Source organism: Silurus meridionalis, chromosome 3 (genome assembly GCF_014805685.1).
Source record: "Silurus meridionalis isolate SWU-2019-XX chromosome 3, ASM1480568v1, whole genome shotgun sequence".
NCBI classification, from domain to species: Eukaryota; Metazoa; Chordata; class Actinopteri; order Siluriformes; family Siluridae; genus Silurus; species Silurus meridionalis.
In genome coordinates, this window is record NC_060886.1 from 804,492 (window position 1) to 829,912 (window position 25,421).

A 25,421-nucleotide genomic window follows, 5' to 3' on the forward strand; every position below is an offset into this window, starting at 1 on the left:
TGATCGTGGAGTCAGTGTCGATCGTGGGGTCAGTGACGATCAGTGACCATCGTGGGGTCAGAGTCGATCATCGGGTCAGTGTCGATTGTGGAGCGATCGTGGAGTCAGTGTCGATCGTGGGGTCAGAGTCGATCATGGAGCGATCATGGGGTCAGTGTCGATCGTGGAGCGATCGTGGAGTCAGTGTCAATCGTGGGGTCAGAGTCGATCATGGGGTCAGTGTCGATCGTGGAGCGATCGTGGAGTCAGTGTCGATCGTGGGGTCAGTGACCATCGTGGGGTAAGTGTCGATCATGGAGCGATCGTGGAGTCAGTGGCGATCGTGGGGTCAGTGGCGATCAGTGACCATCGTGGGGTCAGTGACGATCGTGGGGTCAGTGGCGATCATGGAGCGATCGTGGAGTCAGTGTCGATCATGGGGTCAGTGGCGATCGTGGGGTCAGTGACGATCAGTGACAATCGTGGGGTCAGTGTCGATCGTGGGGCGATTGTGGGGTCAGTGTCGATCGTGGGGTCAGTGTCGATCGTCGGGTTAGTGTCGATCGTGGGGTCAGTGACGATCAGTGACCATCAGGGGGTCAGTGACGATCGTGGGGTCAGTGACGATCAGTGACCATCGTGGGTTCAGAGTCGATCGTCGGGTCAGAGTCGATCGTGGGATCAGTGTCGATCGTGGGGTCAGTGTCGATCGTGGAGCGATCGTGGAGTCAGTGTCAATTGTGGAGTCAGTGTCGATCGTGGAGGCAGTGTTGATCGTGGAGGCAGTGTTGATCGTGGGGCGATCGTGGAGTCAGTGTCGATCGTGGGGTCAGTGACGATCAGTGACCATCGTGGGGTCAGTGTCGATCGTGGGGTCAGTGTCGATCGTGGGGTCAGTGTCGATCGTGGGGTCAGTGTCGATCGTGGGGTCAGAGTCGATCGTGGGATGAGTGTTGATCGTGGGATGAGTGTTGATCGTGGAGCGATCGTGGAGTCAGTGTCAATCGTGGGATGAGTGTTGATCGTGGGATGAGTGTTGATCGTGGAGCGATCGTGGAGTCAGTGTCGATCGTGGAGTCAGTGTCAATCGTGGGATGAGTGTTGATCGTGGAGCGATCGTGGAGTCAGTGTCGATCGTGGAGTCAGTGTCAATCGTGGAGTCAGTGTCAATCCGGGCGCTATAGTTACTGTGAATTTATAGTAGTAACAGTAACACCATGAGTATCAGCAGTAACAGTTTACTTTTTTATTACTGTTACTGCTGATACTCATGGTGCTACTGTTACTACTATACCTGTTATTACTCCTGCTCGTCCTGTTAGTGCGACTGTTACTGTTACTCTCAGTACCATTTTCAACATCGTTACTGGTAAATGTTCACCATGATGACTGTATCCGCATCAGATCAGAATGACTGGCATTAGAACGCCCCACAGAAAACTGAAATAACTTCACTTGTATTATTGCTCAAAACCTTTCCCTACACACTTCCCAAAAAAAAACAAGAGATTCTCCATTAAAATGATCAGATGATACAGTGATGTAAGAGAAAGCATCGTGGTGTCTTCTCGAAAATCAGTGAGAGAGCGGGTGAAAAAAAGGGGGGGTTTTCTCTAGAAGAACAGGGACAATTTAGCTGAATAGAATAAACAAGGAACTTATGATATTTCAATAGGATAATTAACGTTTTGCAGATTTGGCAAAAACGTGTGATGTATTGATTCTTCCCCTAACTGTTACCACAAAGTTGGAGACCCATGAAATTTTCCCTTCACTTGAACCAGGAGATGCAAACCTGTTCAGCATGACACAAAGTGCACAAAGCAGAAGATCTGCTTCACATAGATTGGAGGATCTTCTGCTTTAGAGCTCCAACCCTATTAAACATCTTTGGGATGAACGTGAACACTGACTGCACCCCAGACCTCCTCACCTACATCCGTACCTGACTTTACTAACACCCTTGTAGCACAAAAATCTCCAAAGATCTAGTGGAACATCTTCCCAGAAGAGTGGAGGATATTATAACAGATAATGAAGACTAGATGTGGAAATGGGACGTTCAAAGAGAAGCACATAGCAATCTGATGCTTAGGTGTCCACAAACCTTTTTGTGATCATATACAATGTATTGGAGAACATGTTTTTTTAAAGGTTGAGAACCATAATAATAAAACATTACAGAAAAGAGGAAGTGATAGTGAGAGAGATGGAGTAAAAGATGGAGGGAGTGAAGGAAAGAGAGGGGGAGAGATACTTCTGTACTTTGAAAGAATTCATAAACATGACTAATACTAATCATGTACTGAAGACCTGTGATCTGTTTTCTGAACAGTGGGCGAGTCCCTGAGCTCGGGGAACCTAGCAGGAACCCAGGGGAACCCCAAAACTGCTTTTCTATCAAATAGTGAGTCACTGAACTACAAACAAACACAGCTGTGAGAGTAATGGAGAACTGCAACGTTTCAGATACAAAGCTATACAAACATTAGTATTATTACTCATTTTTATTTTATTTACTCCTGAGACACATCAGGGTTTCCCCTGTATAATTATGTGAACACTAAAGAAAACCAATGAGCCAATGACCGTCATCTGCTCTCACGTCTGGAAACGCCCTCATCTGTCAGAGTGCAGATCCAGAAAAGTAGAGTTCTCCTCAACCAAGCTGTGAATCCGGACCGACGCTCATCCCACACCACCTTCTCCACCTTTATGGTTTATTTAATCTGATTCAACTTCATACCCCTTCATCCCTCTCTTTCTTGCAATCATGATCACAGTGTTTCATCGCCAGCAGCAGTCTGATTCCTGACTGAATCACTGCACACTGTGGATAGCAGACATCACTGACTCACTAATTCCTGACAGACAGACACTCAATCACACACTCCAGTGCTCATGTTAGTTCTCACTCTCCAGTGTTCTGTAGTGTTTAAAGACTATAATCACACTCTTGATCTCAACCAAATGAGGATGAGGTTCTGCTTTTGAGTCTGGTTCCTCTCAAGGGTTCTTCCTCATAACATCTAAGGGAGTTTTTCCTTCACCACAGTCACCCCAGGTTTCATCATCAGGTATAAACACACATCATTCACCTTTACTTTTAAACTCTGTAAAGCTGCTTTGAGACATTGTCAGTTTTGAAAAGTGCAATAGAAATAAACTTCAACTTGACTTGTGGGCAAACAAACAAAAAAGAATTGCAAGACATAAGCAGAGAAACGCATTTAGAGACAGAGTCAGACAGAAACAGACAGACAGACAGACAGCTACCTGGATATGAAGCAAAGAGAAAGAGAAGGAAAGAGAGAAGGGTAGATAGACTAACTGGAGGACATAAGCACACAGACGGCCAGACTGAAAAACAGATAAACACACATATATGAACAAAATGAGACCTGAAGACAGACCGAATGACAGATAAGACAGGTGGACAGACAGACAGAATGACAGATGCACACAGTGAGACAAGAAAGACAGACAGACAGACACACAGACAGCACATAGTGAAACAACTAGACAGGCAGACAAACAGAGGAATAAACAGACAAACAAACTGAAAGACAGATAAGCAAAAAGTTAGAAAACAAGACAGACAGATGGAGAGATGGACAGACAGACAGAACTACAGATTAGCACACAGTAAGACAAGACAAAGACAGACAGATGGAGAGATGGACAGACAGGTGCCCCCTATCTGAACAATAGGCTAGAATTAACTTTGTGTGTGTGTTTGTGTGTGTGTGTGTGTGTGTGTGTGTGTGTGTGTGTGTGTGTGTGTGTGTGTGTGTTCTCTACCTGGTCCAACACAGAAGACCTTGTCGAAGTCAGCACAGATACACATCTGCTTGTAGAGCTGAGGAGACTGAGCCAGGTACGCACTCGTTTTAAAGTAAGACACGGTGAAGACGTTCGCACCTCCTTCACTTGCAGCTACACACACACACACACACACACACACACACACACACACACACACACACACACACACACACACACACAGCATTATACTCATGCTAAAGCTGACAATAACATCACATCTAATATCAGGATATAAGTACAATTTGTTGCACCAATACAATTTAGAAAGTGATGTACATCGAAGGAGCCCAAAACACAAGAGTACTCGTGAAAGTTTTTATTTTAAATCTGAGCCACACACACACACACACACACACCGTTTTAAATCACTGCTTTTCCCCTGGAGCCATGCTGCTGCAGGAGGGTATACAGGGCTAAACATTTCAGCACAAAAGCTAGCAACTAACGTGAACATGCGGTAAAAAAAAAAAAAAAACAGGAAGTTGTTTGACGTGTGACATTTATATATCAGAATGTGTCTTTATACACAGCGATTGTTTACGTCAGTGTTCCTTTTCACTTTCAGAAGGCTGTGTGTGTGTGTGTGTGTTTACTGAGCTTTGGCTCAGACTGATTAATTTGATAATTAAAAAGTAATCAACACAACGTCTCGTCTGGGTGTAGAAATTAGTCAGTGGGAAAACTTTCTAGTCAAATTTGATGTCTCGACCAAAGTCTATGGAGACGTCTGGGTGTAGGGGGTGCCAAGACTTTATACTCAAACATGATATCCAAAGTCTATGGAGACGTTTGGGTGTAGGGGGTGCCAAGACATAGAAGACCTTTATAGATATGGGTCTACGAAGACATTGGTCAAACATGACCATTCGTCCAGTGTCTATTAAGATGTCTTTCAAACACGTCTCGTAAGATGTCTATGGATACAACTGGGTATGGGGGTGCCAAAACTTTCTACTCAAACACAGCATCTTGCTTGATGTCTATGGAGATGTCTGGGTGTAGAGGGTTGACAAAACTTCATTCTTAACAACAGCTGAGCTTCAGAACGTCAATATACAACCACATGTTTGTCAGCATCGCCATGGCAACAAGACCATAGCGTAGACAACCAGGATGGAAAGTACATTTTAAACTAAATGCAGTCGATAAGGCACAGAGTGTTCTAGTGTGTGTGTGTGTGTGTGTGTGTGTGTGTGTGTGTGTGTGTGTGTGGGTGTGTGTGTGCCACCAGATGTGATATTTCATCAGAAAATGTGTATTTCTAACCACAGGTGGTGGCACACCCTGAAAGAGCGCCAAGTTCGAATACGAACATCGCGCTCTGATTGGCCCGCTGCGAAAAAGGAAGTGAAAGAGACCGTTACTGTTTTTTTTCTTTTAAACACGAAACCGCAAAAACTACGCAAGTGTGAGAAAGCGGAGGACTCCGCACGGCTCGCCAGCGGATTGGTGGAACTAAAAACAGGACTATAAAAGTCTAGCAGTGTGTGAGAAAGAGACGCAGTGTGCCTCGATGCTCGTGATACGACACACACACAAACACAAAATTAAGGACAAATCAGGTTTCTGTGGGTTGTGGGTGCTCAAAGGGACACTGTGTCCATATTGTGTGTGTGTGTGTGTGTGTGTGTGTGTGTGTGTGTGTGTGTGTGTGTACCCGAGATGATTTTGGGGGTCTGGATCTCGACGAATCCCTTCTTGGTGAGTGTGTCTCTGAAAAGCTGACACACTCCTGACTGCAGGCGGAAAATCGCCTGACTCGTCGTCGTCTATAAGGAGAAACAAAGAACAACCATATATAACGGACTCTCTCACACACACACACACACACACACACACACACACACACAGTAAATGCAGATTGGTTTATACAGCACACTATCCATATTAAATTGTTGTTAATGTTACCATGGCAACATAACCATTAATTAGCATTGATGTATTGGCATTGTTTATACATTAACATCGGAAATAGAAAACTGTGCTCTGATTGGTTACAGAGACACTAGAGATATAAACAGTGTCCTGATTGGTTACAAACACACTGCAGAAGGAACATGAACTCTGATTGGTTAGAGATAATGAGGAATAAACCTTGCTTTAGTTACAGTGACAATAGAAAGGATATTTGTACTCTAATTTGTTACAATGACATTGGAGAAAGACTCTGATTGGTTACTGGGACAAGGGGGAGAGATGCTGTGCTCTGATTGGACATTAACAGAAAATGTATTGTCACTGTTCATTCTTCCTTTTGTTCATTTTCTTATGTTTAATTATAGAAGAATAAAAAACAGATAAAAAGCAGAAGGTGTGAAAGCAGACATGCAGCGCTCTTCCTGTTTTTCTTACACGTTTTCACACTTACTACACTAGTCTGGAATTACCAAAGCTTCACGAGATGTTCAGCTGCGTAGGAGTAAATCTGGAGAACTCTGAGCGCAGGTGCTGTTTTCACACCTGTCCCACAGCCCATGTCAACAGGAGAGTGTGTGATAAACACCACGCTCAAACACACATTCCAGTCCACGCGCTGCTCGTATCACATGACTTACCTCCCTCTCACACATACATGTGACTCATCTTTCACACCTCCACAGGGGGAAAGTCAAGAACAAAAACCAAAAAAAAATCTACATCCTGTATGAACTTTCAGTGAAGGAACAAAACACCAAGCTTCATTCACTCAAGAAGAAGATTTAACCCAGAACAATGATGTGATATAATCCAGGATTAAATCATCATCACAGGTAATAATGTGAGATAATCCAGGATTAAAACATCACAGGTAATAATGTGAGATAATCCAGGATTAAAACATCACAGGTAATAATTTGAGATAATCCAGGATTAAAACATCATCACAGGTAATAATTTGAGATAATCCAGGATTAAAACATCATCACAGGTAATAATGTGAGATAATCCAGGATTAAAACATCATCACAGGTAATAATGTGAGATAATCCAGGATTAAAACATCATCACAGGTAATAATGTGAGATAATCCAGGATTAAAACATCATCACAGGTAATAATGTGAGATAATCCAGGATTAAATCATCATCACAGGTAATAATGAGATAATCCAGGATTAAAACATCATCACAGGTAATAATGTGAGATAATCCAGGATTAAAACATCATCACAGGTAATAATGTGATATAATCCAGGATTAAAACATCACAGGTAATAATGTGAGATAATCCAGGATTAAAACATCATCACAGGTAATAATTTGAGATAATCCAGGATTGAAACATCATCACAGGTAATGTGAGATAATCCAGGATTAAAACATCATCACAGGTAATAATGTGATATAATCCAGGATTAAAACATCATCACAGGTAATAATGTGAGATAATCCAGGATTAAAACATCATCACAGGTAATAATGTGAGATAATCCAGGATTAAAACATCACAGGTAATAATTTGAGATAATCCAGGATTAAAACATCATCACAGGTAATGTGAGATAATCCAGGATTAAAACATCATCACAGGTAATGTGAGATAATCCAGGATTAAAACATCATCACAGGTAATAATGTGATATAATCCAGGATTAAATGCATCCAATTTATAATAAAAGCTATTAAATGATCCAGAATAAACTATTTTTTCCAGACATAGTTTAATGTGGTCCAGGATCACATTGGATTAAAACATCATCCAGGATTACAGTGAAGTTCAGTGTAAAGTTATTCAGGACAGTAAATGTAAATGACGTGCCTCTATTGTTATGGAAATTCTGTGGTAAATTCTGTGGTATTTTCCTGTTTACACGCTTTGACAACAGCGTAGCTGAACCATGAACAAGTGCGTCACCATGGTTACACACTTCTTTGCCTCTGCGTTATTTATTTATTTTTTTAGCTGCTACGTGTCGAGATGTAGTACTGAATGTTCTGTACAGTAGTGGCTGGTTTACTTCTTGTTTACCAACCAGAGTGACAATACACATCATGAGAATGTGTGCGTGTGTGCGTGTGTGTGTATGTGTGCCGCACGTACCACAATGTGAGTTTCATTATGACTCAACATGGCCAATCACAAGAGTTCACATTATTATGAATCATTTTAATACCATTGCATGCTTCAGGGGAAATAAACCCAAAATGGAGGATGAGAAGGAGGAAAAGCCCCGTACTCACCCTCAGGTCAATAACACGGTTATCCAGTCTGGTGTCCTGATTCACCGTGGCTCTGCCTTCCTGCAGAAACACATCAACAACACATTATAAATCAAACCCACAGTGTAGATTTTATATGGCTAAATCACACACAGATGTAGGTGTGTGTGTGTGTGTGAAAAGTAAGTGTGAGGTTTATGTCTAGTTTGTGTCAGACAAATGTGAGGTGAGAGTGAGGTTTATGTGAAGTCAGTGTGAGGTATATATAAGGTTTATGTAAGGAGAGTGTGACAGGAGTGTGGGGTATGTATAAGGTTTATGTGAGGTGAGTATGAGGTGAGTGTGAGGTATGTATAAGATTTATGTGAGGTGAGTATGAGGATTATGTGGGGTGAGTGTAAGGTTTATGTGAGGTGAGTATGAGGATTATGTGGGGTGAGTGTGAGGTGAGTGTAAGGTTAATGTGAGGTGAGTGTGAGGTGAGTGAGGTTTATGTGAAGTCAGTGTGAGGTATATATAAGGTTTATGTAAGGAGAGTGTGACAGGAGTGTGGGGTATGTATAAGGTTTATGTGAGGTGAGTATGAGGTGAGTGTGAGGTATGTATAAGATTTATGTGAGGTGAGTATGAGGATTATGTGGGGTGAGTGTAAGGTTTATGTGAGGTGAGTATGAGGATTATGTGGGGTGAGTGTGAGGTGAGTGTAAGGTTAATGTGAGGTGAGTGTGAGGTGAGTGTGAGGTTTATGTGAGGTGAGTGTAAGGTTTATGTGAGGTGAGTGTGTGGTGAGTGTAAGGTTAATGTGAGGTGAGTGTAAGGTTTATGTGAGGTGAGTGTGAGGTGAGTGTAAGGTGTGTGAGGTTTATGTGAGGTGAGTGTGAGGTTTATGTGAGGTGAGTGTGAGGTTTAGGTGAGTGTTAGGTTTATGTGAGGTGAGTGTGAGGTGAGGTGAGTGTGAGGTGAGTGTGAGGTTTATGTGCGGTGAGTGAGGTTTGTGCAAGGCGTGTGTGAGGGGAGTGAGATTTGTGTGAGGTAAGGGTGAGTTTTATGAGGTAAGTGTGAGGTTTGTGTGAGTTTTGTTCATACCTCATCACCTTCCACTTCAGGTCTCACAGCATCATCCAACTGAAGAGGCAACCGAGGCTCAGCCTGACTCACCACAAACAACTGGAAGAGCGAGAGAGAGTCAGACAGTGAGACAGACAGACAAAGAGACTAGCAGACAGAGAATAAAAGATAGACTGGCAGACAAAGAATAAAAGGGAGACTGGCAGACAAAGAATAAAAGGGAGACTGGCAGACAGAGAATGAAAGAGAGACTGGCAGACAGAGAATGAAAGAGAGACTGGCAGACAGAGACTGGCAGACAGAGAATGAAAGAGAGACTGCAGACAGAGAGACTGACAGACAGAGAATGAAAGAGACTGGCAGACAGAGAGACTGACAGACAGAATGAAAGAGAGACTGGCAGACAGAATGAAAGAGAGACTGGCAGACAGAGAATGAAAGAGAGACTGGCAGACAGAGAGACTGACAGACAGAATGAAAGAGAGACTGGCAGACAGAATGAAAGAGACTGGCAGACAGAGAATGAAAGAGAGACTGGCAGACAGAGAGACTGACAGACAGAGAATAAAAGAGACTGGCAGACAGAGACTGGCAGACAGAGAATGAAAGAGACTGGCAGACAGACAGACTGACAGACAGAGAATAAAAGAGACTGGCAGACAGAGACTGGCAGACAGAGAATGAAAGAGAGACTGGCAGACAAAGAGACTGGCAGACAGAGAATGAAAGAGAGACTGGCAGACAGAGAGACTGGCAGACAGAGAGACTGGCAGACAGAGAGACTGGCAGACAGAGAATGAAAGAGAGACGCAGACAGAGACTGACAGACAGATAATGAAAGAGAGACTGGCAGACAGAGAGACTGGCAGACAGAGAATGAAAGAGAGACTGGCAGACAGAGAGACTGACAGACAGAGAATGAAAGAGAGACTGGCAGACAGAGAGACTGGCAGACAGAGAATGAAAGAGAGACTGGCAGACAAAGAGACTGGCAGACAGAGAATGAAAGAGAGACGCAGACAGAGACTGACAGACAGATAATGAAAGAGAGACTGGCAGACAGAGAGACTGGCAGACAGAGAATGAAAGAGACTGGCAGACAGAGAGACTGACAGACAGAGAATGAAGAGAGACTGGCAGACAGAGAGACTGGCAGACAGAGAATGAAAGAGACTGGCAGACAGAGAGACTGACAGACAGATAATGAAAGAGAGACTGGCAGACAGAGAAACTGGCAGACAGAGAATGAAAGAGAGACTGGCAGACAGAGAGACTGACAGACAGAGAATGAAAGAGAGACTGGCAGACAGAGAATGAAAGAGAGACTGGCAGACAGAGAGACTGGCAGACAGAGAATGAAAGAGAGACTGGCAGACAGAGAGACTGACAGACAGAGAATGAAAGAGAGACTGGCAGACAGAGACTGGTAGACAGAGAATGAAAGAGAGACTGGCAGACAGAGAATGAAAGAGACTGGCAGACAGAGAATGAAAGAGAGACTGGCAGACAGAGAGACTGGCAGACAGAGAATGAAAGAGAGACTGGCAGACAGAGACTGACAGACAGAGAATGAAAGAGAGACTGGCAGACAGAGACTGGCAGACAGAGAATGAAAGAGAGACTGGCAGACAAAGAGACTGGCAGACAGAGAATGAAAGAGAGACGCAGACAGAGACTGACAGACAGATAATGAAAGAGAGACTGGCAGACAGAGAGACTGGCAGACAGAGAATGAAAGAGACTGGCAGACAGAGACTGACAGACAGAGAATGAAAGAGAGACTGGCAGACAGAGACTGGCAGACAGAGAATGAAAGAGAGACTGGCAGACAGAGAGACTGACAGACAGATAATGAAAGAGAGACTGGCAGACAGAGAAACTGGCAGACAGAGAATGAAAGAGACTGGCAGACAGAGAGACTGACAGACAGAGAATGAAAGAGAGACTGGCAGACAGAGAATGAAAGAGAGACTGGCAGACAGAGAGACTGGCAGACAGAGAATGAAAGAGAGACTGGCAGACAGAGAGACTGACAGACAGAGAATGAAAGAGAGACTGGCAGACAGAGACTGGTAGACAGAGAATGAAAGAGACTGGCAGACAGAGAATGAAAGAGAGACGCAGACAGAGACTGGCAGACAGAGAGACTGGCAGACAGAGAATGAAAGAGAGACTGGCAGACAGAGAGACTGACAGACAGAGAATGAAAGAGACTGGCAGACAGAGAGACTGGCAGACAGAGAATGAAAGAGAGACTGGCAGACAAAGAGACTGGCAGACAGAGAATGAAAGAGAGACGCAGACAGAGACTGACAGACAGATAATGAAAGAGAGACTGGCAGACAGAGAGACTGGCAGACAGAGAATGAAAGAGACTGGCAGACAGAGAGACTGACAGACAGAGAATGAAAGAGAGACTGGCAGACAGAGAGACTGGCAGACAGAGAATGAAAGAGAGACTGGCAGACAGAGAGACTGACAGACAGATAATGAAAGAGAGACTGGCAGACAGAGAAACTGGCAGACAGAGAATGAAAGAGAGACTGGCAGACAGAGAGACTGACAGACAGAGAATGAAAGAGAGACTGGCAGACAGAGAATGAAAGAGAGACTGGCAGACAGAGAGACTGGCAGACAGAGAATGAAAGAGAGACTGGCAGACAGAGAGACTGACAGACAGAGAATGAAAGAGAGACTGGCAGACAGAGACTGGTAGACAGAGAATGAAAGAGAGACTGGCGGACAGAGAATGAAAGAGAGACTGGCAGACAGAGAATGAAAGAGACTGGCAGACAGAGAATGAAAGAGAGACTGGCAGACAGAGAATGAAAGAGAGACTGGCAGACAAAGAGACTGACAGACAGAGAATGAAAGAGAGACTGGCAGACAGAGAGGCTGCAAGAGGGACTGAAAGAGAGACTGGCAGACATCTATGTGAAGACACTGATCATGTTAATGATTTCTCACAATATTTATCAACATTGATTTAACAAAGTAGTAAACAGATATTTTTAGAAACATGTTCTATGTTGGTGACCCCTGGTTTTATTCCAAAATGCATTGAATTCATTATTTTCCTCAAATTTCTACAAACAAAACCCCATAATGACGACATAAAAGAAGTTTGTTTAAAATCTGTAAATTTATTAAAAATAATTAAAAAATAAAACCGCATGTACAGGAGTCTTCACAACGTTTGTTCAATACTTTGTTGAAGCTTCTTTGGCACCAATTACGGCCTCATGTATTTTTGGGCAGTTTCTCACATTCTTCTCTCTGAACCTCTCAAGCTCCATCAGGTTGGATGGGAAGCATCGGTGCACAGCCATTTTCATATCTTTAGAGATGTTCAATCAGGATCAAGTCTGGGCTCTGGCTGGGCCACTCAAGGACATTCACAGAGTCCTGTAGCCACTCCTTCATTATCTTGGCTGTGTTTAGGGTTTTTGTCCTGTTGGAAGATGAACCGTCGCCCCAGAGAGCTCTGGAGCAGGTTTTCATTAAGGACGTATCTGAACATTGCTGCATTCATTGTTCCTTCGATCCTGACCAGTCTTCCAGTTTCTGCTGCTGTAAAACATCCCCACAGCATGATGCTGCCACCACCATGCTTCACTGTAGGGATGGTATTGGCCAGGTGATGAGCAGGCCATACAGGCCTGATTGGTGGAGTGCTGCAGAGATGGTGGATCTTCTGGAAGGTTCTGCTCTCTCCAAAGAGAAACGCTGGATCAGCTCAGAGTGACTATCGAGTTCTTGGTCACCTCCCTGACTAAGGCTCTTCTCCCCTGATCTCTCAGTTTGGTCTGGTGGCTCTGCTCTAGGAAAGAGTCCTGGTGGTTTCTAACTTCCATTTCCAGATGATTGAGGTCACTGTGCTCACTGGGACTTTTAATGCTGCAAATGTTTCTGTCTCCTTCCCCAGATCTGTGTCTCGATACAATCCTGTCTCAGAGGTCTACAGACAATTCCTGTTTGTGTTCTGACATGCACTGTTAACTGTGGGACCTTCTATAGATGTGTGTGTGCATCTCCAAATCATGTCCAATCAACTGAATTTACTGCAGGTGGACTCCAATCAAGTTGTAGAAACATCTCAGGGAAGATCAGCGGAAACAGGAGGCACCTGAGCTACAGTTTGAGTGTCATGGTGAAGGCTGTGAAACTTCTGTACATGTGATTTGTTTTAATCATTTTTTATTTTTAATACATTTGGAAAGATTCGAAACAAACTTCTTTTACATCGTCATTGTGGGGTTTTGTTTTGTAGAATTTTGAGGAAAAGAATGAATTCAATCCATTTTGGAATAAAACTAAAAAAGGTGGAAAAGTGAAACTCGGTGAATAGTAGTAGTGTTAGAAACAGTATGTTTTACCTTCTGGATGTGCAGCTCAACATCCTGCTGAGAACAACTCTCAATCTTCTGCTCCACCTTCTGCACCACAGCCTCCACGTCCACTATGCTCTCCTTCGTAATACTGACAGACAGAATTTGGTGTCATTTAACATTTCATTCGCAAAAAAAGGAGCTGAACCAGAAGATCTATTTATTTACATGTTTGCTCACTAAACAAGGTGAAAGTGATCATCATCCCTACTGAGGACCTTCTACAGTAAAGTGTTTAAAACTCAGACGTCTGCATTTCAGCTTGATCACGCTTACACTCAACACACAAAAATACTGGCACCCAGTGATTTGGATTATAGGCCAAACCGTTGAGGATTTCTCTCACACACACACACACACACACACACATTGGGGGTTAGACAAGAGGAAACACACACACAGGTTCTCGCTATTAGGAGTGTTTTGAACAGAAAGGTCACATTCTGACATGAAGGTTGCGACACGGCGGTGAGGAAACTCTCGATGGAAACCCTGAGCTCACGGTGTGGAGTAACTCCACCTCGGCCCTGCGCTCAGCCGGATTTGTTTTTCTTTTTCTTTACTTTTTTTACGTGACTGCGCAACTCATGTTTTTCAGTGCTGTGGCGGTTTGTATAGGTAACCAACCACACACACAATCTTACCACTTTCTACACACTGCAGGTATTTCAAGACCTCAGAACCAAAAATAAAAGCGACTACGCACTTACCACATACCGCACAGAGCAACACACACACACACACAAACGCACACACACGTGTTTCAATGTGTTGTTTAACTCCCTATATGTGAAGTAATAAACGGTCTGTTGGAGCAGAACTTCCTTTTTTCCTGATTTGTAGCCCCACACACACACACACACACACACACACACACACACACACACACACACACACACACACAGAGTAAGAAAAATGAAATATAAAACACAGTAAAGCACATCTGCATTTAAATGATGCGCGAAAAAGTGGTGGTTCGTCGCTATGTATTAGCTATGCTGTGCCACGGTAACCATGGTAACCAGTCAAAAGCAGGCCTTCAGATGTCTAGACAAAGCTTTATACATTTTTCTGAAATTTGTGGGGTTTTTTTTGCTTTGTCTCACAACACTCACATACATACCATATACACAAACACACTTCTAAACCACACACACACACACACACACACACACACACACACACACACACACACTCACTCAAACACTCATACACAACACTCAAATTCACCCACTTTCCAACAGACAAAATCTCAGACTCTTATTCTTTCATACACACACTCCTTTATATCTACACACACACACACACATCTAATCATGCATACACACAGAAGACAGAATCTTATACACACACGCACATACATATACAGTGTAATATATATATATATATATATATATATATATATATATATATATATTGGAGTGTGTTTATGGATATTTGTGTTCATCACCACGAGTGTATTATGAAAGGCAGGTACTGATGTAGGTGAGGAGACCTGGGGTGCAGTCAGCGTTCACATTCATCCCAAAGGTGTTCAGTAGGGATGAGATCAGAGCTCTATAGCAGACCACTCAAGATCTTCCTCTCCAAACCATGTAAACCAGATCTCACTTTGTGCACAGGGGCATCGCCATGCTGGAACACGTTTGGATTTTCAAGTTCAAGTGAATGCAAAATGTCTAAAGACGTCCTGTACAATTGAGCGCCTCCAGCTTTGTGGTAACAGTTTGGAGAAGAACCACATAGAGCAGGAAAAGTCAGGTGTCCCAATACTTTTGGAAATAGTGTATATATTACGGCTGTCAAGGGATTAAAATATTGAATCGTGATTTTTCGCAACTTTATCCTACATTTGTATCTGTTCTAAATGTACCTTGAATTAATACTTTTTAAGTGTTTAATATTCTAATTAACATGTATAAATATTGATGATTTATGCAAATGTATGTTTATATTGGTGAAATCAAACTCAACATAGAGCATGAAGACTAAATATTCTTGTAAATGTTTTAAAGTAATTAAGGTGTTTTAAATTACCTTTTTATAAATAAATAATTTAAATCATCAGGACACTAAACGATACTTTTGCCATGTTTTCACACGGACGGTTTTAACTGCCGGATGTGTTCATCATGCAAAACAAATGCTTAGCGATAAAAAAAAAAAATAAATAAAAGATTTTCGGGTTGTGTTTTTAGCTTTTTTTCTATATCTGAGTGAAAAAAGGACATCGTGAATAAATGTTTATTCAATTTCACCCCCTTTATATTTATTTATTTATATTTTTTATAAAAAATGGTCAAAAAGAAACGGTCCCAGCATTAATCGCACGTTGATAAAGTTAGTGCCGTTAAAATTAATTTGCGTTTATTTTGACAGCCCTAAAATACATATACATATACACACACACACACACACACACACACACACACGGAGTCTCAGAAGTGAGTGCACCTCTTAAGTTACAGCAACCATTTAGTATCTTCTCAGCAGACAATACTACAGAACTGAAACTTGGAGATATTTTAGCGTATCAATGTGCAGCTTGTATACAGTACAGATTTACTGTCTTCTAAAAATAACATGCTGCTATTATTGTCTAAATAACTGCAACAAAAGTGAGTGCACCCCCAGTGATAACAACTGTACGTCATGTAAGGATGCAAAACCACATCCTATTCATCATTTTCATGTTTTTGTCCATACAGATTTGTGTGTGTATCTTGTATCTCTCACACACACACACACACACACACACACACACACACACACACACACACACACACACACACACACACACAATTTTGAACATTGAGCTCACAAAAAAAAAAACGATTAAAAGGTTTTTTCGAGAAGCAGGTCGAGCCTGTGAGAGAGTGTGTGTGTGTGTGTGTGTGTGTGTTCGCTGTTTGCGTCACTCCTATTTTCACACTTTCAAAGACGAGGTGCAATCAGCTTTAACGGCCGCGTAAACCACAAAACCTTACTCAAATCAGACACAATGCGCAACACAAATTCTGCACACACACACACTTCACTTATAGACTTTATATCAGTGCAATGCTGAGTTCTCGACTCTGATTGGTTAAAAGGTGTCCATTCTCTACAGAAGCAGCACTTACACACACACACACACACACACACACACACACACCCCACACACACACCATGAGTAAGAAGAGGTTTGTGTAAGATGTATGGAAGGAGTCTCTGGGGTCATCGCTTCACTGTTCCTCAGGAGCTTTTCTAGCTGTTATCACCTAAACGTTTACATGGAACTAGAAATGAATGTGTCGTGCTTGTTATAGGAAAACAGCAAAACCAGCAGCTTCAATCAAATACTGTTTCCTTTAACACACACACACACACACACACACACACACACACACACACACACACACACACACACAATATAGTTTCATTTGCAAGCGTTCGAGCGCGCGCGCGTGTGAGCGTGTGTGAGCGTGTGTGAGCGTGTGTGAGCGTGTGTGTGTGTGTGAGCGTGTGTGTGTGTGAGAGAAAATGTACGAGCAGAAATCCCCCTCACCGTTTCTTTTTCTTCCTGTTCTGTTTTCAAATCTCTCTTCAATTAACAGCCAGTGTGAGAGAGTGTGTGTGTGTGTGTGTGTGTATGTATAAAGTGGTCTGTGAGAGAAGTCAGGGGTCAGGAATCAAATGAAACGAGAGAAAACAGTGAGGACGAGAAGTAAAAAAAAAAAAAAAAAAAAACGGTGGATCAATCGCGAGTCTTCATGGTGAAACGGTGCACATCTCTCTCACTCACACACACACACACACACACACACACACACACACACACACACACACACACACACACACACACTTGCTGTCTTCACTCTTTCCCTGCAGAGAAGCATGAGTTCTTCTAGGTACACAGTTTTTAAAGGAACTCAGCAAGGTTGCTCCAAATGTCTCGGAGAACTGAGAGCAGATCTTCTGTGGATGTAGGCTCCTCATGTCCTTCTGTCTCTTCACCAACAAGGAGATATAATGTATGAATCTGAAACCTCAGCAGCCCAGTGTGATTGTTCCTCACCTGGTCTGAAGCTCCTACTCAGCTGTTTCTGTTTCACTTAATGACCTGCATATGACCTGCATTTGACCTCATATGAAACTGATGTGCATCACTGGTTTCTGGTTCATCACACACCTGACCCTGATCCTAAAAAAATCCCTGACTTTGTGCAAAAGGGAGAACTGAAATCCAAATGATGGACAAACCAAACCAGATCTTATTTTAATTTCTCTTCTGTTAATTCACTTTGTGTTTAAACACTTCTGTTTCTGAAAGCCTTCTTACTGTGTGTGTGTGTGTGTGTGTGTGTGTGTGTGTGTGTGTGTGTGTGTGTGTGTGTGTGTGTGTGATCGGTGCAGAGGTGTTAAAAGGTTGTTTTGAGGAACAGAGGTAGAAGTTCAGAGTTATGGGGGGTTTTTTTCCCACCATTGTTCAGGCAGGAAGCTTTCTCTACTTACTTAGCGCAGAACTTCACCATCTGCTTGCTGGCTTTCTCTCCCACAGCCACCAGGGCCTGAACGTTCCACTGCTGCTGACGTAGGACCAGGAAACACTGCTTCCCTACACACACACACACACACACACACACACACACACAGATATGTTAAATATAGCTACTAAAGAACCCTCTGATTTTGCTCCTTATACCTGTATGCTACATCGCTACACTCGAGCGGTGGGTTTATTGAGCTTAACTAGCCGTATTATTGTTGCTATGGTTACAACTGGGAGGATGTTTTTGACAGTTGGTTTCATGCCTGTGTGAGTTAGCAAGGAAATAAAAATTAGCTGTTAATTAAGCGAGCTAATCAGAATATTAGGCCACGCCCACAGCTCCGAGGTGCTCCACAGACTCCTCTCGGACGCTTTGATGCTCGAGTGTAAGGAGGAAAAACATGATCAGGATGTTGTTCTGCTCTCAAGGACGTGCTTCAGCTTCGTAAATATAACTCAAGGTCAAACAGGTCGCGATACGGAGCAGGAACAGGAAACTCGCGTACAGCTGAGGAGCCGACTCGGGAAAGCTTTCACACACACACACACACACACACACACACACACACACACACACACACACACACGACACTGTTTACATACAAATACAAACCTTTATTCTCTGTTCATCTGTCTCTCTCTCCACCTGTCTGTCTGTCTGTCTGTCTGTCTCTCTCGGTATCTGATGGATCTGTCTAATGTTCTCTCTCTTCGGACCCGTCTACCTCCACTACTGCACACCTGCAAAGCTTTAGACTTCAAACACCATCTGTATACCTACCTACCTGAACATCTGTGTAATTCAAAACCAAAACATCTGAATACCAGTCTACCTGCACATTTGTATACCAGTCTAACTGCACATCTGCATACCTGTCCCACTTGCACAGCTAATTACTGTCTCCAACACATCTGTATACCTGTCTCACATGTACATCTTTATTCTCACCTGTATATCTGTATACCAGTCTACCTGCACATCTGTATACCTGTCTCACCTGTACATCTGTATTTCAGTTTACCTGCACATCTGTATACCTGTCTCACTTGCACACCTGTATTCTCACCTGTACATCTGTGTACCTGTCTACCTGTACATCCATTTACTGTCTCCCAACACATCTGTATACCTGTCTACCTGCACATCTGTATTCTCTCCTGTACATTTATATACTGTCTTACCTGCACCTGTATATTTATATGCCTCTTTACCCTACCCATTTACTAATACAGAGTTCTGACAGACACATCTCACAAACACTGTCATTTCTCACACACACACACACACACACACACACACACACACACACACACACACTTACCTTTAGCTCTGCTGGTGTGAACCCTGGCACGAACCCACACAGTCTGCTCCGCTCTATCAGGAGTCAGTTCACACACTCGCACCAGAGACCGGTCTGTTTTACAGGGAGAGGACAGAGGGACATCTTTAGATATCATGTCTTTCATTGTCCTGGATTCATCTACGTTATTTCTATCACGCGCGCACACACACACACACACACACACACACACACACACACACACACACACACACACACACAGAGTAATGTGACTAATTTGGGTTTGTGTATCTGGACTCTACATTAGAGCAGGGTGCAGTGGGGGGTCTTTATCCCTGTTATTACCCAAGTGGGGGGTCTTTAACTCTTATTACCCTGTTATTGGGGCAATTTAGAGTTGAGTGGCCCTCCACACACACACACACACACACACACACACACACACACACACACACACACACACACACACACACACACACACACACACAGCTCTGTAGGTGGTCTAAGAAAGACAGTGAAGCACTCACCCGGTTTCTCCTGCGACTGCATCAACGCATAAACACCGTAACGGTCCTGTGCAAAGTCCTGACACACACACACACACATTATTCACTTCATAGGTAAGTTCTATATAACATGGCACATGATAATAATGGCACATGGGTGCAAGGGGGGGGTACTCACATCTTCCTCAGTAGTCTGCTGATCAGCTGCCTACAAAAATCACACACACACACACACACACACACACACACACACACACACACAGAAATGATTAAAATATTATTTATGTGCCGTGTCTGCATCCATCCCTCTGTCTGTCTGTATGTCTAATTACTTTTCCATGTCTGCTCATTTATCTGTCTGTACTTTAGTCTGATTGTTTTCGTCTGTCTAGCTACACTTCTGTCTGTCAGTTCTTTTGTCTGCCTGTAGGTTTTGTCTGTATTTCCGTTGTATTTTCATCTTCTCTGCCAATTGTTTTATTTCGTCTGCTCACCTGGCTGTCTGTTCCTGTGTCTGCCTGTCTGGTTGTATTTACGTCCGTCTGGCTTTGCTTACATCTTTTCTCTCATTTGTTTCTTTTAGTCTGCTCAGTCTATCTTCCTTTTTTTGTTTGTTTGTTCATGTGTGTTCGTCTGTTTTCAATTTTCATCTGTGGTCAAGTGTCTTATTTTGTCTGACTGTCAGTTGTTTTTTCAGTTATTTCCCCAGACTTTTTTCTTTTGTCTGCCCCGTCTGTACTTTCACCTGCTTGTCTAGATGTCTGTTTTTTTTTATCCACCTTTATCCTGGTTCCTTGTTCACATCTTTACATTCATCTGTTTCTTGTTTGTCTGGCAGCCTGTCTGGCTATACATTCATCTGCTGGTTCTGTTTTTTCATCTACTCGTCTGCCTGTCTGGTTTTGCCTGTCTAGCATATACTTTAGTCTGTGATCTGGCTGTCTATACTTTAGTTTTCTAGTCCCTCTCTATGTTTTTTCGTCTGTCAGGTTGTTTTTTCTGCCACTCCGTCAGTCTGTATTTACACCTATTTGTCTGGCTGTCTGTACTTCCATCTAGTAGTCCATCTGTTCTTTTGTCTGCTTGTTTGTCTGTCTGTCTGTCATTTTCGTCTGTGTGACTTCTAGCTATTAGTTTATCTTCTCATTAATTGTCTTTTTTCGTCTGCTTGTCCGTCAGTCTGATGTCTGATTGTATGTCTGGTTGTACTTTCACCTGTCTAGCTATACTTTTCATGTGTGCATACATCTGTAAGAACTGTTGTCTTCATGCCTGGTCTGCTCTTTTGTCTCCTTGTCTGACTGTTTGGACATTCATCAGCTCGGCTTTGCTTACATCTTTTCTCTCATTTGTTTCTTTTAGTCTGCTCAGTCTATCTTCCTTTTTTGTTTGTTTGTTCATGTGTGTTCGTCTGTTTTCAATTTTCATCTGTGGTCAAGTGTCTTATTTTGTCTGACTGTCAGTTGTTTTTCAGTTATTTCCCCAGACTTTTTCTTTTGTCTGCCCGTCTGTACTTTCACCTGCTTGTCTAGATGTCTGTTTTTTTATCCACCTTTATCCTGGTTCCTTGTTCACATCTTTACATTCATCTGTTTCTTGTTTGTCTGGCAGCCTGTCTGGCTATACATTCATCTGCTGGTTCTGTTTTTTCATCTACTCGTCTGCCTGTCTGGTTTTGCCTGTCTAGCATATACTTTAGTCTGTGATCTGGCTGTCTATACTTTAGTTTTCTAGTCCCTCTCTATGTTTTTTCGTCTGTCAGGTTGTTTTTTTCTGCCACTCCGTCAGTCTGTATTTACACCTATTTGTCTGGCTGTCTGTACTTCCATCTAGTAGTCCATCTGTTCTTTTGTCTGCTTGTTTGTCTGTCTGTCTGTCATTTTCGTCTGTGTGACTTCTAGCTATTAGTTTATCTTCTCATTAATTGTCTTTTTTCGTCTGCTTGTCCGTCAGTCTGATGTCTGATTGTATGTCTGGTTGTACTTTCACCTGTCTAGCTATACTTTTCATGTGTGCATACATCTGTAAGAACTGTTGTCTTCATGCCTGGTCTGCTCTTTTTGTCTCCTTGTCTGACTGTTTGGACATTCATCAGCTCGGCTTTGCTTACATCTTTACGGTCTTCCGTCCGCTCTAATATCTTCTCACCAGTCTGTCTGTTCTTTCGTCTGCTCGTTTATCTGCCCGTTTTTTTCTTCTGTTCGTTCTGTCTGTCATTTTTGTTTTCTTCTGGCTTGTCTGTACTTTTAATCGCTTGTTTGTCTGGTTGTATGTTCGTCTACTCATCTGGCTGACACTACATTTACACACGAGTGCTTTGAGACGTGGCTGAGCAGTCAGTGAGCCTGAACTTGTTTTTTTTTATTTATACATAAAAAAAAAAAAAAAAACTGACTGGGGGAATAAGTAGACAATAGTTTCTACAGTGTTGACATATCTCACTCTCACACTCACACACACACACACACACACACACACACACACACACACACCAGCTTGGCCTGCTTCTCAGCCTTCTTGGCTGCTTTCTCGGCTTCCTTCTGCTGTTTCTTCAGCGCTTTCTTGGACTGGGCCGCCTGCTGCTCCTCCTCGGCTGAGCTGCGACAGGAAAGGGGCACAGAGACATGGTTTTCAGCGGAGACTTTTTCCAAACATGGCATCATGGGAACGAAGGGAGGGTAAGAGATAAGCGTTAAAGGTTTCTGCATTGTTCACACAGGATCCGAAGAAAGAGCAGGCAGTGGGAGAGGACTTCCTCTCGCCAAGGTATTCACCTCACAGCTCAGCTCAGTCACGTACAGAACTCACAAATCAACACTTTTACACACAAACACACACTTCCAGGGTATTGTGGGTAACACACACGCCAAGACAAACACTCAGAGATGAAAGGAATGCATGAGAAAAGGTTCCAATTCTGCTCAATCTCCAGACATCAGACATCTGAGCAGTGACGTTTCAGTTTGGTGGTTCCACTGTAAAGAAAGCTTCACGTCACCAAGAACAGTTTCTGTACACACGGGGTAGAACCCATGTTTTAGAAATCTCAGTAATATTGAAGCTGCATGCTGGTGGAAGCATTACGGCTGGAAAAGGTCTACTAGACTGACCAGCAGCTACAGGTGATGCTGAAGGCTATTGGTGTTACAGGAGATTCTACACAAGGGTGCACATACCTTTTCATGTACACTGGTGTGTGTGTGTGTGTGTGTGTGTGTGTGTGTGTGTGTGTGTTACTAGTTACGAAGAAATGTTTCCTCATTGCAAAATTTGGCTTTCATAACGAATTTCACTGTAATGATCTCATACCAGATAAACACGATTACAGCCTGAGATCAAAGAGCTTTATGGCAATGCTGGAAACGACTTCCTGGTTATGACTGCGGGTCAAAGGTCGACCAAAGAACCTTGTTCAGGATATTCCTGACATTCACAGAGTGAGCTGTGATGAATCCTCCAACATCACACCCCTGAAGTGTTTATTCCGTTACACCCTCAAAGACCCCTTACACCCCCTTAAAATACACTGTTACACCCTCAAAATACACTGTTACAACCTCAAAATAGACCGTTACAACCGCAAAGACCCGTTACAACCTTAAAATAAACTGTTACACCCTCAAAATACACCGTTACACCCTCAAAATACACCGTTACACCCGCAAAATACATCGTTACAACCGCAAAGACCTGTTACAACCTTTAAATAAACTGTTACACCCTCAAAATAGGCGTTACAACCTCAAAATACACCGTTACACCTCAAAATAGCCGTTACAACCGCAAAGACCGTTACAACCTTAAAATAAACTGTTACACCCTCAAAATAGGCCGTTACAACCTCAAAATACACCGTTACACCCTCAAAATAGACCGTTACAACCGCAAAGACCCGTTACAACCTTAAAATAAACTGTTACACCCTCAAAATACACCGTTACACCCTCAAAATACACCGTTACACCCGCAAAATACACCGTTACACCCGCAAAATACACCGTTACAACCGCAAAATACACCGTTACAACCGCAAAGACCTGTTACAACCTTAAAATAAACTGTTACATCCTCAAAATAGGCCGTTACAACCTAAGATTACACTGCTACACCCTCAAAATACACCGTTACACCCGCAAAATACATCGTTACAACTTTAAAGACCTCATTACACCCTCAAAGACCTATTACACCCTCAAAAACAGGCCGTTACACCCTCCAAAAACAGGCCGTTACACCCTCCAAAGACAATGTTACACCCTCAAAATACACTGTTACAACCTCAAAGACACCGTTACCTATGTAAACTTTTTGTCATTGGGATTAAAATGATTTGGATTTGAAAGATTCGATGGACTGTTGATGTAAGATGTTGATCTCTAATCCGATACGGTGTTTTCAGTCTGAATGACTGACACACAAAGCACTTTAGTCTCCTTCCCGTGTGCAGTGTTTTATTCCTGTTGAAAACAGTGTTGTGGTGAATCAGGTGTTCACAAGAGCACAGTGAAAAGTGTGTGTACATCTTCTGCCAGGAATCAGTTTAAAGCGTTTAATTAGGTTCTGTTTATAGAAAAGGTTTCTCTCACCCTCTCAATCTCATTACAGTCTCACTGAGTCTGGGGAGCTTTTATTTAGACTCAGGTGTTTATATAGAACATTTTACTTCATATAGTAGTAGTGTAATAATTAATATCAGGAATCTCAACAACACTGGATCTCGATAAATATATGAAGTGTAAAACATTATTATTTCATATTATTAGTAAAATGATTAAATTGATAAGATATAAGTGCTGTTATATCGTTAAACTTCCTGAATTTGCTACTTTGAAGAAAAACTTTTTATGACATTTAATCTCAAAGTGCACTTATAAATAAACGCTGATGCAATCTACTGCAACTATTTCGATTTTTTTCCCCAGACGCATTCCGGAAAGCCCCGCCCCCTTCGCTCTGATTGGCTCGCAGTCTGTCTATTCGTTCGTTTGACACGAGCAGCACTATTAGAGTTAACCAATCACAACACGACTCTGAAAATAAACCCGGAAGAGAAGGCGGAGTGCGCCGGAATACGGGTAGAGAGATGGAGCTAGCCATGCTTTTGAACCAGACTGTGAGACTGCAGTCAGTGAAGCGCATCACTCACCCTTTAACCTGTTCCTTCGTCATGTCGCTTCTCGGTAATTCTGTACAATAAAAAAAAAGTAAACGTGCTGAAAATGTGGAGTTTAAGGTGCAAACACACTCACACACACTCTCACACACTCAGAGATGAGCCTCAGGGACGCGTGCAGGAAATGAAGGCGATTTTTCCCGGTCCGTGTGGAAACACATGTGGAATTAAAGGTTCCGCCCGAGTCAAGTTTTTTAAGTTCAAGTTTATTTTTATTGCACTTTTCACAACAGACATTGTCTCAAAGCAGCTTTACAGAATTTAACAGTGAAGGTGAATGATGTGTGTTTATCCCTGATGAGCACCATGGAGACTGTGGTGAAGGAAAAACTCCCTTAGATGTTATGAGGAAGAACCCTTGAGAGGAACCAGACTCAAAAGCAGAACCTCATCCTCATTTGGGTGACATCAAGAGTGTGATTATAGTCTTTACACACTACAGAACACTGGAGAGTGAGAACTAACATGAGCACAACATTTAAGATCATCACAGATCCAGCATCAGCTTCTC

At 42.7% G+C, this 25,421-nt stretch overlaps 1 protein-coding gene across 1 annotated transcript in view; it reads right to left on the reverse strand.

Annotated features, from left to right (window-relative positions):
* The window catches only part of dars1 (aspartyl-tRNA synthetase 1), a 33,221-nt gene extending 8,166 nt beyond the window's left edge, over positions 1–25,055 (reverse strand). Inside the window, exons 1-11 of the mRNA XM_046845262.1 lie at positions 24,884–25,055; positions 22,230–22,335; positions 19,916–19,945; positions 19,759–19,816; positions 19,253–19,345; positions 17,894–17,996; positions 13,388–13,490; positions 9,030–9,110; positions 7,965–8,024; positions 5,462–5,573; positions 3,781–3,915 (exon numbers count right to left, since the gene is read on the reverse strand). Coding sequence (XP_046701218.1) covers positions 3,781–3,915; positions 5,462–5,573; positions 7,965–8,024; positions 9,030–9,110; positions 13,388–13,490; positions 17,894–17,996; positions 19,253–19,345; positions 19,759–19,816; positions 19,916–19,945; positions 22,230–22,335; positions 24,884–24,906 — 904 coding nt within the window. The 5' untranslated portion in view covers positions 24,907–25,055. The remainder of the gene's footprint in view (positions 1–3,780; positions 3,916–5,461; positions 5,574–7,964; positions 8,025–9,029; positions 9,111–13,387; positions 13,491–17,893; positions 17,997–19,252; positions 19,346–19,758; positions 19,817–19,915; positions 19,946–22,229; positions 22,336–24,883) is intronic.
* Positions 25,056–25,421: the final 366 nt, after the last annotated feature.